This window comes from Canis aureus, chromosome 14 (genome assembly GCF_053574225.1).
Source record: "Canis aureus isolate CA01 chromosome 14, VMU_Caureus_v.1.0, whole genome shotgun sequence".
Classification (NCBI taxonomy): Eukaryota; Metazoa; Chordata; class Mammalia; order Carnivora; family Canidae; genus Canis; species Canis aureus.
Genome location: NC_135624.1, coordinates 65,518,540 through 65,539,758, shown reverse-complemented (window position 1 = coordinate 65,539,758; position 21,219 = coordinate 65,518,540). Strand labels below are relative to the sequence as shown.

The window sequence follows — 21,219 nt, the reverse complement described above, 5'->3', positions numbered from 1 at the left end:
CTCATGACCCTGAGATCAAGACCTGAACTGAGATCAAGTTGGTTACTTAATCAGCTGAGCCACACAGGTGCCCCTTTTAAAACTTTTTTTTGAAGATTTTGTTTATTTATTCATGACAGACACAGTGAGAGAGAGAGAGGCAGAGACACAGGTAGAGGGAGAAGCAGGCTCCATGCAGGGAGCCCGACGCGGGACTCCATCCCAGGACCCCAAGATCACACCCCGGGCTAAAGGCAGCACTAAACCGCTGGGCCACTGGGGCTGCCCCTTTTTAATTTTTTTTTTTTAAGATTTTATTTATTTATTCATGAGAGACAGAGAGAGAGAAGCAGAGACATAGGCAGAGGGAGAAGCAGGCCCCATGCAGGGACCCCGACATGGGACTTGATCCCGGGTCTCCAGGATCACACCCTGGACTGCAGGTGGCACTAAACCGCGGGGCTACCGTCCCCCCTTTTTAATTTTTAAAAAGATTTTTTTCCTCCCCACTTTTTTCTCTTTTCTAAATGCATACAGATAGAATCAGCATCAATGCCCTTGGGGGAGGGGGGTGGCATAAATAGCAATTGAGGTCCTAATCTGTCAGGGAATGAATTTATGGGATTTATTTTGGTAAGAGGCAGAAATTAAATGAGAGAAGGTGTACCTTTAATTTGAAATTCCTTGAAAAGTGGAAATGATGAGGAAGTAATGATAAATCTAGATACATGTTTTTAAAACTGATGCTGATCTCTGATCTGGGTTTTTTAATAGATTTGTACCATTAATACTTAATATTTCTAGGGGAGCAGTCAGTCTCATTCACTGTCAAAATATAAGGTAGTTCAACTTCTTTAGAGTATTGGTAGCATAAAAATTTAAATACATATATCTATCAAGAAATACACTATACAGTTATTTTTAACCATGTGTAATATATGTGCCCTTGCCTTGGGCATGCTCATTGCAGCATTAAGAAACATTAGAGACAACACAAATACCCATCAATAAGGAGGGAACTAATTAAATATGGTATAGTCCTTCAGTGAAAATTTTAGCAACTATTAAAGCAATAGACCTGCATGTGCTAAGCTGAAACAATTACGAAGTACTAAATTTTAAAAATGGGGATGCAGAAAAGGATGTATAATATGCTTCCATTTGTATAGAAAGTAATCTTACACTAAGATACACATCGGTATGTAGATTATGTCTGGAAGAATACACAAATAGTGCCTTTTTAGAGTTGCTAAGAGGTAGGTATCCTATTCTCTTTATTTTCTTTTATTTGTGAATGTTTTCCATGAATATATATTACTTTAAATACCATAGTTAATAAGAAAGTTAACAGTGGAAGAAATGAGAAGAATAATTACTATGCTACATTAGACAGTTATCTAGAACCTTGAGTTATATAATGGCATGACTGGTTCAGGAGAAATGATAAGGTAAAATCATGAGATAGTGCTGTTTTAATAACGTTTGGGCTTTCCGAAATTTGACCAGACTTTATTGGTCTTTTAAGTTTTGTTTAATTCTTTAATATCCTTATCTCATTTATGCTTGGTCCAGGTTATTTCACACTTGAGTTTCATATTTCTGCTAAAATATAACTTACAGGTAGAAAAATTGATTAAAAATAGCTTAATATGGGGGGAACAAACATCAAACAAAGTGTTGAGTCATAAGAAATAGTGTTGCTTGCTTGTCCTCAACACATTTGTGCGTATGTGTGTGTTTGTATGTGTTTGGTTTTTTTGTTCCTTATTCCAAGAAACCAGTGATGGTCCTAAATAAAATTGTGATACTAGAAGATTTCCTTCATCTAGTCTTGGTATTGAGCTTCTTTTGTCCCCCCCCCCCCCCTTTTTATGAGGCATTTCTCTTCACTTTGGACATTTGAATCTTAATTTTAGTCGTATTTTCTTTTATGATTTATTATTTACATACGCTAGTTTGCATTTGTTTTTGTAACTGTTCATATGTTAATTGCTATTTGCACTTTAATGTTTTTACTGTTGGCAAAAAAATGAAAGACCTTGTGCCATTGAAATCAGTTTTAGGCAAATGGGAAAACAGGTTTTTGTTTTTTATTTTTTTTACCTTGGAGATGAGGTTGACTAGAAGGAAGGTGGCTCACTTCAGGTTGTAGGATTTTAAGGCTGATACATATGAATCTCTCTTGCACCCTTTGCCTAGAGTATTTTATGCTGTGGCATAGTTCATCATATTAACAGAAAGGACCAGAAAATAAAAATAAAAGGACCAGAAATTAAAATAAAAATAAATAATTACTTTGCTTGTATAATAAAAAATTACAGAAATTCTGAAATAAATATTCTGCTTGTTGTGTTATTTCTAATACCTTATTTCAGTGACCTAGTCACAAAATAAATGTTTTTGTCATTGAAATTATTCTTAGTATAATTTGGATGCATTACTGGATATCCAGCAATTCCTGTATTTATGGCATTTGTTGTTTAATCAACAAATGCTGAAGTGCCTACTCTTTGCCAGATGCTAGCCTTGGGTATATGTTGGTGACAAAATGTTGCCTGCTTTCATTAAGCTTCTGATCTGTAAGAGAGAGAGTGATGATGACAAATGGGTATAAACATTCAGAATCCTGGAGGAGAGCTGTAATCACATACTTTTTCATAAAAACTTAACAGTAATTTTCTAAAAAGATAAGAGAAGCACCATGTAACCCAAGAAAAGAAGGGAAGGAGAGAGGGTAAATGGTTTGATTGACTTGAGGCATAAGGGGCCTGATTCCTTGTCAAATAAAGTTGAAAAGTATATTATTGGTTTTGGGAAATAAAAGTGACCTAACACAAGAGTTCTTTGAACTCAAACCTGTCTTTGCTTGCTTATGTTGGTGGAAGGTTTGAGAAAGAGAAATCTTGTTGACTTCTTTTAATCTAAGGTGAAGCAATTTATTTGATGCATAGAAATAATTGGCCTGGAGGAAAGGAAATAGTAAAAGCCACTTTGCCTAGTTTCTCTTAAGCTAGGTCTTAACAATGGAAATTACTTTGTTTGAGAAGCCTCCAAATGCCAGGCATACCCATACTTAGATGTAAGCACTATGTATGGCTTGAGGAAACATTTTTAATATCATTTGTTTTCCATTAATTCCACACAGCCTTTGGAGTTAGACTGTTCGGGGTTTGAATTCTAACTCTGCTATAAAACTGTATACACTGAGATTAGATTTCCTTTTTTTTGTAAAGTGAGGATAATATTACCTCAGGAATATTACCTGAGGAAGTATATTAGATGGAGGACAGATTCTGGAGCCAACTGCCTGGGTTTAAATCTTAGCTCTTCAAGTTAATTAGTGTAGTTGGGAATAAGTTGGGCCAATTTTTTAACTCCTCTGTGCCTTATTTTTTATTTATCTAGAATGGAAATAATAGTTCCTACCTTACTTTTAGAATTATTGTGAGAATTAAATGAGTTAATACATACAAAGCACTTAAAATGGCATGTGGCATATAGTAAGTGTAATGTAATCCTTATGTTATTATCACTTAGCAGGGTTATTATAAAGATTAAATAACATGTCTCTTTAAAAAAAGCCTCATGTATTTCCTGACACATTTAATGGTACCCCCTAAATATCAGTTATTAAATAGTAGATAATTTTTCTCATTTAATATTCATATATTAAGAAATGTTATGCCTTTAGAATAATGCTGTTAAGAAATTTTATGCCTTACTGACTGTACCTGGAACAGTTTCTGATATACAGAAGATATTCCATGTTGAATGGATGTTATGTTGTTTTATAGGTAAATAATCTGAGGCCCAGGAGAACTTTAGAATCTTTTCCACTCAAACATGACATCATTTTGAGGAGACATTACTGGCAATGTCTTTTCATATCATGAGTTTTCTCAAATTAGATTTGGCCATATGTGTTAATAATAACTCCCACCTCTAATTTTTTTCATATATTTTTCCTTTCCTTTAAAAATTTATTTTCTTTAGTTAGGAGAATTTAGACTAGAAGAACTATTCATTTTAGAATTATAATTAGACTGGTTAATCAGTACTTGGAGGAATGGCTTCAGTTTTAGTTTGTGTGACACTCCTACGTGTGCGCATTTTATTAATGCCACAAAGCATAAAATATTGTTCCTTTCCCATTGCATTTCTCATATTCCAGATTACATTAGAAAGAAATTTGAGGAGGTAACAATTTTTATTAAATTGAGGACCAGTTACAATAATGAATATAATATAAATTGGCTCTGCTGTCAGCAACTTTATTTGCTGTTTAATGATCTAGATACAGTGTCTCTGAATTTCATTTATCTGAATATTTTAGTCTCTTGTAGTATTTATGATAAAGGGGGAAAGGGACATTCCTTAGGTTAGTAAATGAAGTTTAGTAAATGACATTATTAGAAAATGAATATAACCATGATGTGTTATGTCTCGCTTCAGTACTTGTAAATCAGTTGAATGTTGATATTTCCAGATTAGATATTTCCAAACAGATTAGCTTCTAGTTACTGTTTTAAAAATCTACATTAAGAATTATTTTTGACACCCTTAAGTCAGCACCTGTAATGTATATGTTATATAATGCATTTGCCTTATGTAGCAAATTCCTAATTTGGTATTACCCTTGCCTCCTTCCTTGCGTATTTAATACAGCCATTAATCTCACTACAAGGCTTTACTAAGGATAAATTGCTACGTAACCCACTTCAACCTCTTTTGTTCAACCAGGAAGCCAGACGTGTTTAAATAGCTTTTTTAAAAAATGTATAATTACTTCTTTTTTTGAAATTTTAGGATTTTAAAATTTGTAATGGTAAAGTAGGAGACTTTATTTATTTTGTCTGTTGAAATTAGTTGACAGAAGTTTGCTTTGGAATAGAGCTTCTGTGTCTTTAAAAAATACACAGTGAGTCACCCCCTGCTCTTTTGGTAGATGCCTGGCTAGTGAACAGCTAAGCTGCTTTAGGCATGTAATAGAACATTCCATTTCCTGTTCCCTTGCTGACACAGAGGAGTGTTCCTGCTGGCAATGATCTAATCATAGTGCAGTAAGAAACATGGCAGTTTGATAAAACATGGTGGAGACAGCGGCTGAAATGGAAGCATATGTTCTAGAAGACATTCTTGAGGTAGGGCTAGGTTTGTAAATGAAATGAAAGTTGAAATCTGAACAAAGAAATCTTATCTGCCGGAATTATTTTACAGATGAATAGATTAGACGAGAGAGCAAACAGAGACAGAGCATAAAAGCAAGATATGGTCAGACCTTATTCCTTGTGAGAATGTGCCAGTGTGGTTCACATGATTACTAAACAAGTCTAGAATTATTTTGTTTAAACTTTATGTTTTGTAATTGTAGATATATGTTTGATAGGAAATTTAAAAAAAAAAAAAGAAAGAAAGGGCCTCGGACTTCATAAAAAACGTTGGCTGGTGGTGACCTTTAGATTAACTCATTAGAAGGTGGGGTCTACAAAGCAGCTTTGAGTAGGTTTAGTGTCATATGTCTTAGAATTCATTTACATATTTAAGCCCAAAGCTCTGCTTGCTGTTAACTATTAAAAACAGCTGGTTATTTTAGTTTCTAGAGTAAAATTAAGCATGTATATCAATCTGATTGCTTAATTTAACTGGTACATTCTGGTTCTGGATTTTTCATGTGACTTTGACATTATGAAATAATAAATTAAAATAAGAAAAAAAAAGACCCTAAAATTTAAGGGTCTGAGAGTTTGTAATAAAAATCTGTATTTTGAGTCATGAGAATTTTAAATTAATTTTCTTTTTTATCCTTGGTTGTATGAAATTTATAAGAACCTATTTGAGTATAAATCAGTTCCAGGAAATACATGTCAAAGTGAAACTATAATGGGCTTTGGCCTTGGATGTAGTATAACAATCAAACATTTGTATTTGTAGGTATAGATATTTAATGCCCATTTTAAAATTATAGGTGTATAGAGTTTTTTTCTTCATTAAGAATAAAACTGGCTAATTAAGGTAAAGAGGCTCATGCTGGTGAGTGGTATTCCTAATACTTAGACTGTTAAGACAATTTATTAAATATTTCACTGTTCTTAGGAGGAGATTGTGTTAAGGGGAGAGGGCTTGGGAAATTAAGCTGCAATGGGAAGCTAGGCGGGGTTAGCAGGAGAAAAAAAGCCTATGCGCATTATAAAGTGCTGCATGATCAATGAGCATTTTCTGGAGTCCCTCAGTGTGTGCTTGGAGCTGACATTGCAGCAAGTCTCATGGTTGTTCTGCAGAATGAAAACTGATTCCATTGTATTATCTCGCTCCTTGCAGACACCTGCCAACATACTCTTTCCCTCTCTCCTAGGAGCTTATTGTCTGAGTTGAATCCTCTGGTTAATTTCCATTCTTTTCTCTCTCTCTCTCTCTCTCCCCCTCTCTCCCTCTCTCCCTCTCCCTCTCTCTATCATTTTAAACGTTGATACCATTGAGTTTTCTTTATTTGGGGGCAGGGGATACTATTGAGTTTTCTTAGAAATGCTATGAATTACCTCCTTAGAAATAGTCTTATATACTTTCATGTAGGAACTTTCGTAATTAGGAGTGGTCACATGACTTAGTTGTTCAGTTTAAGCAAGTGTGATTAGATTATAAAGTTCTGGTGGTACATTTTAATGTGCTTTTTAATTTTTGTGTGGATTTTAAAGAACTGTACTTTATAGATTACAATAAATCTATTTGATGATTTGTGTAGCCATTTAAAATTTCAGTATATAACAGATTTTACAAGTCTTATTTATTTTCTAGGAAAAGCCCACTGGAGCACAATTTTGTGCCTTTTATATATGTTTTTCTAATACTGTATTAAATATTGGCTTTCATTATTTCCACTAAAATTGTTTAATGTTATGTTTTTACATTACCTATTTTGTTCATATTACTAGTTGTTAAAATAACCTCTAACTTTAATTATTTTTTCTAATTTTTGGTCTCAGTTTGTTTCCTATATACCTGTTGCATTAAACTATACTAAGTCGTTTTCTCTTTATATTATTTAACTATTTGTCAATAATTGGAAGACTAAATGAGAAAAATTATCACGTAGTAATAAAATATGCTTCTTTTCCAAAATTCTCCTAGGTCATAATGACCTAAGAGAATAAATTTGTTATCTGGAGATAAATGTACCATTTTTTAAAGTACCTATACTGCAAGTGAAAAGACAGTGTGTTACACTATAAGCTTTCCAGAAAATTATTTTTCTTCTTTTGAAAAGAATTAACTCCTAGTGTAAATGGCCAATAATGAATAATGAAGTTCGTCTGTATACCACAGTGGCAGTTTTATTATTATGCCTAATGTTGAACTATTTAAAGTTTGTTACCATAATGTTCATCTTTGTGACTTCATTGAAAGTCTGGAATTTTATGTAGATTTCTGCTTCTTTACATTAAACATTGGACCCCTTCCATTTTTTCTGTGTTCCAGTATAACTTGGTCCTTTAAATTATAAATTTCTTGAAGATGTGCTTATTAAATCTTAGTAAGATAAAAAAAATCAGTATCAGTGAATATAGTGCAGATTAATTCTCATAATGCTAGTTTACCTTTTAAATTGTAATTGTTTATTATATATACCTATATGTATTTAACTTTAATTTTTAGTGATCCTCAAAATCTTAAGTAAAACATTCTAAGTTTCTGAAACTTATAATCAAACTGGAAAAGATTGGTTTCAACTTGAAATCATTGTTTCTCAGCTACCCAAAATAATGAATTAAATTGAATAACTTCTAAAAAAAAAAAAAAAAAAAAAAAAAAATAAATTGAATAACTTCTTTATTTAAATTACCTGAATAATCCAGGCAGTAATTTTCTTTTCCAGATCAAAGTGTGTTGCTTTGGTCAGCTTAACTAATACTTGGGAGTATAGCCAAATACAGATGATAGAAAAGGCTTAGAAGTCTATATAAATCTCCCCCCCCCCTTTTTTTTAATTAATGTTATTTTTGCTGATATGTTTATAATTTAAAAATTTTGATGCTTTTCCTATAGGTCATATTAATAATGGATCCTAGTACGTGAGATCAATAAGAAGAAAAATAGTCCTCCAAATTTATTTTGTGTATTCCAAATTTGTCTGACCAAATGCTGTGTATATGAGCTTGAGAGGTTTATATATATAAGCTCTTTATATGACAGCATGAATCATGAGAGGTCATTTCAGAAATTTGATTATACATTCTAGTTTTATTATTTAGTTTTAGTAGTTTTCTGTAAGAATTGTTTTACAAATGAGAAATTTCACAAATATTTTTATCTTTTAAAAAATATTTTATTTATTTATTCATGAGAGACACACACAGAGAGGCAGAGACATAGGCAGAGGGAGATGCAGGCTCCATGCAGGGAGACTGACTCAATCCTGGGACTCCAGGATCACGCCCTGGGCCAAAGGCAGGCGCTAAACTGCTGAACCACCCAGGCATCCCCAAATATATTTATCTTAATTAAATTCAGAATGCTTTTTTCAGGGTATAGCATTTGATATATTTTTGTTTCAAGAAGTAGCAATTTTATGAAACTAAGAATATTTAGAATATTAAGTATAATAACTCTAATGCCTAATCTTGTTCCTTTGTCAGACCAAAGCCATAGTTTCTAGCTTCATCTGTACTTGTTTTACAGGTTGTTGTATATAAGCTAAAAGCCCCAACTCTATGTGTTCCTTAAAGATCCAGTGGATTGAGGATTTGACGGAACCCATTAGGGAAGAACTAAATTAAGGGTCAGATTTAAACATAGGAAGTAGATGTATTATGAAACCATTTCTTACTCTGTATTTATTTGACATCAGAGGGTTTTTTTGCTTTTATTTTTGTTTTTAAATAAGATCAAAAGAGTCACAGGCAGGATATTGTTTTCTTTTGATTTGTCAACATGATGGGCTAATGGTAAATAGGGCATTATAGCTCAAGCTGGTAATCTTTCTATTTACAATGAAAATTATTTTCAGTTAATGATATAAAATCTCCATGAAGTAGACTCTTTAAACAAGTACTTGCTATATATCTTTTTATTCTATAGAATATGTTGTTTATGTATAGAATATATTGTTTATGTAATGCACATCATTTATAAAATATTGTATCAGCAAATCTGTGAATTTCTAAAGTTCTATATTTAGTATAACCGTGGTAACATTTTTCACAAAGAATTGGAGGAACTTTTAGGACATAAGTATAAATTGATCTAGAGACAGAGAAGTTTAGCTAAATATGTAAATTATTTGAGTTGATATAAGTAACATTTTCTGTTCATAAAGAGGTTTTGGAAAGATTAGACATGTTGAACAATTGAATCTTATAATTTCACTCCAGTATTGAGTATTTTCAGTATGCTAGACACTTGAAATTCAATGAAATTAGTCTAACTAATTTTACTTCATAAACTGAAAGTTCAGAAGACAAAATGTCTGCCATTGGTATTTAAGTATTCTTGGATTCAGGATGCATTCAGCTGGGTATTTGCATACTAGTATTTTACTTCATTTTTTCGTTTGAGTAATTTGAAACCCATGTTTTCAGCATTCTGAAATTTTCAGTAAGCATATATTTTCCTTTAAGCACTTATTTTCCTTTATTTAAGCACCTTTAGGTTATCCTTTTTTATACTTATCTATGTAATTGTTAGAGGTATTTATGAATGTTGGGCTGTCCAGAAAGTCTCCTGGATCCTGTTTTCTATTTTTAGTCCTTAAAGATTTTCATTACCATTTAAATCAGTACATTGTTTATATGTGTATGTGAATGCATACTGTGTATGCAGTATTAACACTCATATATATGCTTGAGTGTATTCTGTGTACACACATTCATGTTCCTGCTATATTATGCATTAGCAATACTTTTATTTGAAAATTGAGTTTATCTTGGAGGGAGGGGCAGAAATTGCAACAGTGCTTTTTAATATATCAACTTTGGAGGATGCATGGGGGGTAGTATAGGATAGCTAAAATATAATGCTTATATTAGTTTACAGTCCCCCTGAAGAAGACTGATGTTTTAGTAGAGTATGAAGGCTCCAGTTTGCCTTCAGTGTAAAAATACAGTGTAACTAGAAGTGTGTGAATTAATCTATTACTCTCATATGTTAATCCATCATAGTCTATTGGTTAATATATGCTGTGGCATATGAATTAGGAAAGGTCAATATTTGTATTATCTGCAAAACCATTGGCACTTTCCTGATTCTGCATTGTTAGGGGTCTGTGTTCTGACACTTGACTAAAGAACTCTTTCTGTGTGAAATGAATTGGCTATTGCAGAGTTAGTGAGCATTGAAGTTCTGCTTTACCACTGATGTTTGGTTTATATAGCTTAGATTTGTGAAGACAATGGTCTTTCAGGAGGTGTTCATAGTGTTGAATGTCCGTGAGATAACTTTTGGTTTAATGAGTGGTTAGATTAATAGTGGTCGTTAATAATTTGGTCTTGGATAGTATCAGGTTTCTTTTCTTTTTTTTTTAAGATTTTATTTTTTATTTATTCATGAGCGATAGAGAGAGAGAGGCAGAGACACAGGCAGAGAGAGAAGCAGACTCTATGCAGGGAGTCCGATGTGGTACTCGATCCCTGGACTCCAGGATCATGCCCTGGGTGGAAGGCAGGCAGACACGCAACTGCTAAGCCACCCAGGCGTCCCTAGAATCAGGTTTCTAACTAACTGGTTATATATGAATATATGTTGTACATTGGACATCGACATAGTTTCTGGTGGCAGTAGTAACTGAGCATATTAGTTACTATTTATTGAAAATTTCAGTTATTATACAGAGGGACTAGGCCAGGTACTCCACAAGCATTGTTTTATTTAATCTTTTAAATGTCTCTCTGAAGAGAGAGGTATCCATTTCCTAGAATGAGTATAAGGAATAAATGAGATAATTGGTATAAACATTTAGCACAGCACTTAGCATGTAGTTAATACTTAACTGTTAGCTATTTTTTAAAGTGATAACCCTTATGTACTATTTTATGTTAGTAAGTATCATCACCTATTTGACAAACCAATAAAACTTTAGTCTCAGAGGTAATTAGAGTAGCACTTCTCAAATTTCTTTTTATCTCAGGACTCTTTTACTTTCTTAAAACTTATTGGGAACTCATTGGGATTTTTGTTTTATGAGTTATACCTATCAATGATTATATTGCAATTTAAAATTAAGAAAATTTAAAAACATAAACATTTATACATTTAAAATAATTGACATAAACCCATTACATATTAACATACTTTAATAAAAAATAACTTTTCTGAAAGAAAAGAAAACTGAGAAGAGCAGCATTGTTTTTGCATTTTTGACTTCCAAATATTGCTACATTTCATTCTGCAGTATTGAAAAAATACATTTGCTGATACCACCACTGACCTTACAAATGTTGAAAACTAGGAAGCTGTCACATTTACAATGTCAGGTGTAAATTTCCCAAAATTCTAATTTTTGCTTAAAGGCTTGAGTTTATTACTGATGACAAAGAGAGTTGTTTTCCTTGAAATGATAGGCTCACTTTATTCATTTATGAGAAGATGTCTGCCAAAAAAGTATGAATAACCATAGTCTGTCTCAAATGAAAATGTTATACCATGAAAAACAGCTATTGGGTTAGCTTTTTTACACAAGTGTCTTGAGATAACCACCATATCAAAATGTTTTCCGTTTTGTCACAAAGAATATGAAAAAGTCATATATTCAAGGTTGGAAATTTAAAAATTAGCACTTTTTACTGCTTCATAATGGAAACTGGCTTTCTGTCCTGCCCTCCCCCCCCTTTAAAATTATGAGTGCATGTCAGAAAAGAATATAATTAGTACCATTGCCTTGATTCATGTTTAGGAACGGCAGTTTTATTCACCATTACTTCTATATCATCAGTGCAAATGTCAACTCAAGCAAACAGTGTCTTAGTATTATAAGAATAGTTTTAATCTCACAGATCCTCTGGAAAAGTCCAGGATCCCCATGAATGCTGTGGACCACACTTGATTAACTACTGGTTTATAGTAGATTCCCCAAGTTCACCATTAATAAGATTTAAGTCTGTTTGATAATATTTTCTTTTACCATTTTATCGAATTTCTTAATTCACATAGTCCCAATTTATTGAATCTCTTTTGACACTCCCTCTAGGATTTTTCTATCCTTCAACTACAATATCGTAGGTTAAAGAAATGGGAAGAACTTTGCGTGAAAATTTAAGTAATTGCATAAAATTTTAAGTCCTAGGTTAATCATTCAGAATTTATGAAAAAGGAGTTTGAGGACTCCTAAGTGAAGTAGTGAGTGAAAGGAGAAGCTAGGAATAAGTAGAAAATTATTTTGCTTGTAGAATATCATTAAATAGTAACACTTTTGATTTTGATAAAGACCGTTATTAAAAACTGAAATGGATTTATAAATTCTATCAAGTGTCTTGTTATGATTCTACTGAATAATTAGGAAAGCAGTTCGTAAATTTGTTTGGATACTCATTTTAACAAGCAAAACAAATATATGTAGTTGTCAAATATGAATATTTTTTAAAAGATTTATTTGAGAGAGAGAGAGAATGCATGAGCAGAGGGAGGGGCAGAAGGGAAGCCGACTATATACAGTATACACAGGGGCTCCATCTCCCTATCAGAAAGATCATGACCTGAACCAAAACCAATAGTCTAAGGCTCAACTGACTGAGCCACCCAGGCATCCCTTGAATATCTTTCATTTGAAAGGCTTGTTGGCTACTTTTCTGTGTTCTATGACAGGTGCCAGGTGGTTTTCATCCAGTAAAGAGAAGTTTTTTCTGTGGGACTAGTTCTTTTTTAAATTATCTACGAAAATGAAAAATAAGTTCAGATAATGTATATATTTTGATTATCCAAAGACTAAGCTGTTAGTTTCAAATTCCTTTGCCTGCTAGCAAAATTATATTATTTAAAATCTAATTTATATCTTTCTTTTGTATGTATATAAACACATATGCCCTACATTTTTGCCACAGTTTAATTTTGAAATTGGCATTGAAATCATGTGTTCCTGTAGGAAAGGAGGAATGTCAATAACATCTGTACATCTCTTGTCTATTCCACTTCTCAAATGCTAATAATTCTTCTTCCTGCTTCCAAATTCTAAAGGATTGTTGAGATGAGGAACAGTGTTGAGCCAGTATTAAACAGCTTGTTGGTTTTCTTTGCTATCTTAATTTTTGTTTAGTTTGGTTTCTGACCTTTTGTGATTTAGCCTCTTTCTTCTGAGTTTGGATACCTGCTGCCCATTTCATTTGATTTTTTTTCCTCCTACAAATTGTCTAGATTCTGATTGTCTACTTGATATTTGGATATTATGGTCAGCCTGACTCTTAGTATTGTAAGATATTCTCATTTGCTGACCTTCTCATTCATCTAGCTAGTGTTTATCCTCAGCTGGTTCTAACCTTGAATTTGTCCTGTTGCCACTTCCCCAGTCCTTGTCACATGTTCTGCATTTTTAATTTATGCTCTGTCATAACAAAGACCAGTATATATTTGTGTGAACTGTTTAAGCAAGTTTGAAAAATACAGTTTCCAAATTCTTATATTTCATAAGGAAATACTGGTTAAGATTTTCTAAAAACATATGGTGTTTAAGTGTTCACAGTATTGGAAAGTTTTCTTTCTTAATATTTTGTTACATTTGTGTAATATTTTGTTTTCTTTTCAAAATATCTTTCTCAGTTTCTTGTTCTTGTTCTTAGTTTTCTCTACAAAATAAAGTAAATGGAAACAACAGTGGGTAGAAAGTTACTCTCCCATAAAATTATATCCATTTAAAGAACCGAAATATGAAGATTAAGCCCACATATATAATTTTAAAAAATCTTGGCAGGTAAATCATCATTTCATAAATATTTTATGAATTATAAAGATACATCTTTTATAAAGTGAGTAAGTGCTGAATTATGTTGACATTGATTTTTAAGTATTTTTAGATGGCATTCAATGGGCTTTTTCATTGTCTTGAGCTTAGAGTGTTACCGTATGATTTTCTGTGAGTAATTTAATTTTTGGTGTCTTTAGTGACTTAGCATTATATATTTGAACACAGTAAATATCTGTTTCTCATTTTATTTATTTATTTATTTTTGTTTCTCATTTTAATTTGAGGTATTCTTGTATAGGAAGGAGCCACCTTTTTTCTTGAGGAGTTCTTTGAACTCTTAGCCTTGCTTAGGTGTATACTGTATATGAAATGAGGAAGAAGAAAAAGTCATATTACTCAAATCACCCTAGGTGATCAATAGGTTATAGTTCTATGGTTTATAATTTTTGTCTGCTATTTGAAATTTTTTTATTGGTTTCCGTACTCTAAAGTTGTACCATATAGTTTCTCTACAATCCCTTCTAGAGGTAAAAGGGTAAAAGTCTGTAACTAATCCTCTTAAGCTATTGGCTTCAGTAACTTTCAAACAAAAAGTTTGAGATATGGTCCCATATATTTCAAAAGCTTTATAACCTGTTTTACTGCTTTATTTCTCATTAGAGAAAATCCAAACTCATTTTTGCACCTGATCTATTATTTGACTTATTGACCCATCTTTTTTTTTTTTTTTTTTAAGATTTTATTTATTCATGAGAGAGACAGAGAGAGAGAGAGAGAGGCAGAGACACAGGCAGAGGGAGAAGCAGGCTTAATGCAGGGAGCCTGGTGTGGGACTCGATCCCAGAACTCCAGGATCACGTCCCGGGCCGAAGGCAGGCGCCAAACTGCTGAGCCACCCGGGCTGCCCTTGACCCATCTTTATCTTTACCATATTTTTCTGAAGTGTTTCCCTTTACATTGTGTTCTAATATTCTGTTGCTAATCACATTGCCTACTGGCTATGCTCTTCACTATCTAGTTATTCTTCAAAGTCCTACTCTTTTCCTAGGATTTCCTCTCCCTGGTCATCTTTTCAAGTTCATTATGTCCCCTCATTTTCTGTTCTTAAAAATTTACATGAGACTGTATATATTTAAAATATTACATGGTTTCTATTATGTTTTTGATTAAATGGAAACTGTCTAATATGGCTATCTTGGCTATTTTATTTATTTATTTATTTATTTATTTATTTATTTATTTATTTTTTAAATTTTTATTTATTTATGATAGTCACAGAGAGAGAGAGAGAGAGAGAGAGGCAGAGACACAGGCAGAGGGAGAAGCAGGCTCCATGCACTGGGAGCCTGACGTGGGATTCGATCCCGCGTCTCCAGGATCGCGCCCTGAGCCAAAGGCAGGCTCCAAACCGCTGCGCCACCCAGGGATCCCTTGGCTATTTTTAAATTAAAAAAATATTACTTATCTATTTATGTAAAAGATATTTCATCCTGCAAAAGATTTGAAGTAGCTTATAAGAGTATATGCTCTAAAAGTGCAAAAGGCAAATTAGTAAATTAAGACCAGAGATAAAAGTAGTACACAGAGGGATCCCTGGGTGACTGGGTGGCAGGCACTGAGGGGGGCACTTGATGAGATGAGCACTGGATGTTATGCTATATGTTGGCAAATCGAACTCCAATAAAAAATAATAAATAAATAAATAAATAATAAATAAATAAATGAGGGGGGCACTTGATGAGATGAGCACTGGGTGTTATGCTAGATGTTGGCAAATCGAACTCCAATAAAAAATAAATAAATAATAAAATAAAATAATAAAATAAAATAAAATAATAAAATAAAATGCAGTTGGGTTAAAAATAAAATGTAGTCCGAGTACTCAGTTTTCTGATGGTCTGATTTGTTCCAAAGATAAAATTTAGAACATCCAGAGCAGAGGTTGCAAACTGGTGAATTCTTGGCCAAATCAGACTTTGAAATGTGTTTTGGATAGCTGACAGTGTTGGCCCACACAATGACCATTTATTTACATTTTCTTTAATTTCTTTCAGCACTGTAGTATTTTGTTTGTTTTTTATTTTTGTTTTGATTCCCATTTTTGGTTGAGCTGTTCTCTTCTATTACTGGTTTGCTAAGAATTTTTATCATCAAAGAACATTGTTTTGTCAGGTACTTTTATCAGTATCTTCTGAGATGATCTTACTGTTTTCCTTTATTCTGTTATTATATGAATGATATAAATTAACTTTTGGATTTTAAGCCAGCTTTATATTTTTGACATAAACTCCATTTTGGTCATCATATATGACCCCTTTTTGGATATCGCCAATCCTTATTGTGGTTAAGGATTATTATTTTTCACAAAGCAGAGTGTTCCTTAGTTTTCTTTTTTTAACTAAAATCTTTGACCATTTTTTGTATCAAAAAGATGTTAGCTTCATAAAGTGAATGGCAGTGTATCTTTCTGTTCCGTTTTCAAAAAGCTCCTGTATAAATGAATGTTTGATCAGTGAAGTAATCTACAACTAGTGTTTTGTTTGTGGGAAAATTATTAATAATTGAATTTCTTTGATAGATATATAGAGAGCTATTTAGCTTTTCTCTGTCAGTTTTGAAAATATGTAAATGTTGTAATATGAATTGTTGAATTGACCGAGTTGTTTATAGTAGTCTTGTACTCTTTAAATAATGGTAGGACCTATAATAGTGTTCTTCTTTCAATCCTGGTTCTAGTAATTTACGTTTTCTTTTTTTTTTTTAATGTGTAGTCTGATATGAAATTTATCAGTTTTATTTTTGATAAACTTTAAGCTTCATCTCATGTGATCAGTTTTTCTGTTCATTTTCTATTTCATTAATTTCTGCTCTTAAATATCCTCCTTTGTACTTTTTATTTAATTTGTTTTTATTCTAGTTGCTTTAAGTGCAAGCCTAGATTACGGTTTTTAACATTTATTCTTTTTTACTATAAGTATTAAAATCTATAAGTGGCTTTTATGCAGTGCTTTAGTTATAAATACTACAAATTTTGATATGTTGTATTTTCATTATTATTTATTCTAAATGTTGTATAATGTCCCTTGTGATTTCCTCTTTGACTTAGTCTGCCTTTCTCACCTGGGGTTTCATGGTAGAATTAAGCTGTAATTCTTAAGACATCTCTGTTTCCTGTGCATGTAGAATAATACTGATTATATATCATTCTTGAGAGAATTAAGATATAGTCACTCAAATGATTTTTCGTCCTCTGTGATTCAGATGAACTCTTTTTGGGAGAGGTTCTGTGAGTTATTAAAAAACGGCATACTTCATATGTAATATTTTGGGATGCTACAGGTTTCCAATTTAATTATGTGTGGTCAGAGACCATACTCTTTTTTCAGTTTTTAAAAATGTATTAAAACTTGTTTCATTGTCCAAAATATGGTCCCATTCGGTGAATGTTCCATGTACACTTAAAAAGAACGTGTTCTCTGCAGTTGTTGGGTGAATATTCCATAAATGTCAGTTAGGTTATGTTTGTTAATAATGTTCAAGTCTCATATACTTATATTAATACTCATATTCTGTAAATTTGCTCTATTAATAATTGAGAAATGAGTTTTAAATTCTTCATCTATAATTGTGGAGTAGCTCATTTTTGCTTCATGTTATGAAGTACATGGACATTTAGGATTATTATATATCTTCTTGCTAAATAGATCTTTTATCTAATTAAATGTCCCTCTTTATATTTGTTAGTATTCCTGGTATTTCTGGATTCTGCTTTGTCTGATGTTAATAATAGCTCTACCAGCTTTGAAACAACTAATGTTTTCATAGTATATCTTTTTGCATGTATTCAACCTTTGTCTTTATATTTGAAGTGCATTTCTTATAGACAGCATATAGTTAGTTCTTGTCTTTTTATCCAGACTGACAATCTCTGCCTTTTAATTGGTGTATTTAGTTCGTTTTTACTTAATTAATAGTAGTTATCAATATTTTATGTTTGAAACTACCATCTTGCTAATTGTTTTGTTTGTCCCATTTGTTGTTTTGCTCCTTTTCCTTTGTTCATGTCTGTTAATTTGATTTTTTGTAGTATTTAATTTTATTACCTCTATTGTCTAATTACCTCTTTTTATTATTTGTTTGAATGATTGTTTTGGGTTGTAATATACACGTTTTTAACTATAGCTACTTTCACATAATAATATACCATTTCACGTATAATGTTAGGAACCTTATTATACCAGTGTATTTTATTTCTCCTTTAATGTCTCTTGTGGGATTATTGTCATATATTTTATTTCTATATGCATTGAGAATCTCCAGAATAGTTTATTATTACTTAGAGGTATTTTTTTAATAAGAAAATGGAAGGCATCTATTTTTATATCATTTCTGGTATTCTTCATTACTTTGCATGAATCCAGTTTCATCAAGTATCTGCTTGAATAACTTCCATTTACCTGGATGACTTTCCTTTATGTTTTCTTAAAGTGCAGGTCTGTGGACAACAACTTCTCTCAGATTTTGTCTGCAAATGTCCCTTTATCCTTTCGTTTGTTTTAAAGATTTTATTTATTCATTTAACAGAGACAGAGAGAACACAAGCAGGTTGAGAGGCAGAGGGAGAGAGAGAAGCAGGCTCGGCTCCCTGTTGGGCAGGGAGCATGATGTGGGGCTCCGTCCCAGGACCTGGAGATCATGACCTGAGCGGAAGGCAGTCATCTAAGCCACCCAGGCACCCACCCCCACCCCGTTATGTTTGAAGTATATTTTCACTGCATATAGTATTCCTGATTGAAAGATTTTTTTTTCCTTAAACCTTTTAAAAGTCTCTTTTGTCTTCTGGCTTCCATTATTTCTGATGAGAAGTCAGCAGTCGTTCTTATCTTTTCTTTTTTTTTACATAATGCTCTTCCCCCCTCTGACTGTTTGAATTTTTTTTTTCATTTTTGATTTACAATAATTTTATTATGGCATGATGTGGTGCAATTTTCTTTACACTTGTTCTGTTTGAAGTTTGTTGTATTTATTAGATTTGTGAGTTTATATTTTTATGTCTACATTTTGAGAATTTCTAGGCATTATGTCTTCAAAATTTTTTATATCCTTTTTTCTGGGATTCCAAAGACACACACTATATTGCATTTTCCTAAACATAATGTTGCCTCTTTACATTCTTTTTTCAGCCTTTTTTTTCTCTTCATGCTTGAGTTTGGATAATTTCTATTGCTCTGTATCAGATTCATTGGTCCTTTTTTTCTGCATTGTCATCCATTGAAATTTAATAGCAAACACTACTATTTTTTAGTTATGGAAATTCTATTTGATCCTTTATTTTTGTAGATTTCATTTCTCTCTTCATATTCACATTTTTCTTTGAATAGTTGAGCACACATAAAAGAGCTTGGAAGTTTCTTGTCTGGTAATTCCATGCCTGTCATTTAAAGGTCTATTTTTATTTACCTGTTTCTTCCCTAGTTATGGGATATATTTTTTTGCTTCTGAGTAATTTTTATTTGATGGTGGACATTTTGACACTACATTTATTGAATGTCTGAATGTTACGTCCTTTTTTAAAGAGTGTCGAATCTGTCTTGGGCTAGCAGTTAGGTTACTTTTGAATCAACTTTATTCTTTTTATTCCCCCCCTTTAAAAAAATTTAACTTTATTTTTATCATTATTTTTTTTTTAATTTCAGTATAGTGTCCTCTCTAATCCTCACCCCCTATTTCACCCATTCTCCTACCCACTTTCCCTCTGGGAACCATCAGTTTGTTCTCTGTAGTTGAGTCTGTTTCTTGGTTTGTCTGTCTCTTTTTTTCCTGTGCTTGTTTCTTAAATTCCACATATGAGTGAAATCATGTGGTATTTTTCTTTCAACTTTATTCTTTTGAGGTTTTGAAGCATTGTTATGGCATCTTTCTAGTAGCCTGTACTGTAAAGTTAAGAAGTGTCTTACTCTAATGTGTGGCCTTTCTGGATTCTCTACCAAATAACCCAAGTTTTCAGTTGAAAACTCTGGCTGGCTGGTTGGATATGGATGTTTTGCAATCCTGTGGGAGCTCCTATAGTTGTTTAACTTACAGTTCCCCAAAAGTTCTTTTTTCTCAGTTCCTCTCTCCAGTTTTCTCATACATATTAGCTTTCTTAGCTTTTCCAATCTCTGATTTTTGTCCAGAAAGATGGGAGAGTGGTAGAGTTCACTACTTTTTCTCTCTCTCTCTCTCTATGCCTATTGTAAGTTGTTTGAAAAGAGATGAGAAGCCTTGTTATTTAAACTCCTGGGTTGTGGAGAGAATTACATTAAATGGACTGGGCAAGCTGTGGTAAATTTGCAGTGAAATATCTTACATGAGTAACAGTGCCATGTCCTATAGTCTTTCTAGCCCTCATCTATTTAGTTGTAAAATCATTTACTCAATAGATGTAAGCAATATGTACTCAATAGATAAAGTGTCATTGCAGTTCCATTGCAGGTGCTACTGCCACAGATAACTGCCAATGTACCATGTTTGATAGCAGCATCTAATATGCTTATGTTCCATATTTCATAGTACATTTTAAGAAAGCCTAACCTTATTTAGTTAAAAATCCCAAAAATTGCTCTTAACTATGTTTAGAAAGGTGAGTACTATTTGAAGTAATTTAAAATAAACTGTTCAGGTTATTACTAATGGCAAACACTATTGTCACCTCTTTAGTAATGGGATGGAAAGCTTCATTAATTATAATAAAATTTCATTGAAAACTAGAAATTATAGAATGGTTCAAAGAAAGTTAGAGGAATATTTTGGTAGATTTCCTTTCAGTCCATTCTTTATGCCAGATGCAGGTATACACACATTTTTATCAAAGTGGGATCATATTTTTAAAAAATACTGTGTCTTGATTTTTTCTCCTCAGATGTTATTTATATTTTTCTGTGTTTTTTAAAATATGTGTTGGAAGTATCAATTTAAAAAATATCAAATTTATTTTTCTGTTTTTCTATTATTAATAATACTACATTGAGTATTTTTCTGTATTCTTTTGGATTTCAGAAAACATCTGGTAGATTCCTACATCACCGGATATAGATTTTTGAAACCTTTTCATTTAATTACATTAATAAATATTCATTGTAAAGATTTTGAAGCATCAAGAAGTATTTTAATATTTGTATTTTACTCTGTTCACAACTGAATTATTTTTGCTATACTTGAAAATTTTATCTTCTAACTTTTGACATATATATGTCTTGAGCTTTTTCCTATTTTATGATTATTTTTTTTAAATTTTTTTTTAATTTATTTATTTATGATAGTCACAGAGAGAGAGAGAGAGAGGCAGAGACACAGGCAGAGGGAGAAGCAGGCTTCAT

At 32.2% G+C, this 21,219-nt stretch overlaps 1 protein-coding gene across 6 annotated transcripts in view; it reads left to right on the top strand.

Annotated features, from left to right (window-relative positions):
* The window catches only part of ANKRD17 (ankyrin repeat domain 17), a 152,844-nt gene that overhangs the window by 29,277 nt on the left and 102,348 nt on the right, over positions 1-21,219 (top strand). Inside the window, exon 1 of one of the 6 annotated variants that reach the window (XM_077848325.1) lies at positions 4,974-5,120. The exons of the other annotated variants lie outside the window; for them this stretch is intronic. Within the exon in view, the coding sequence (XP_077704451.1) occupies positions 5,067-5,120 (54 nt within the window). The 5' untranslated portion in view covers positions 4,974-5,066. Of the gene's footprint in view, positions 1-4,973; positions 5,121-21,219 lie in introns of those variants that run through there. 6 annotated transcript variants of the gene reach the window in all.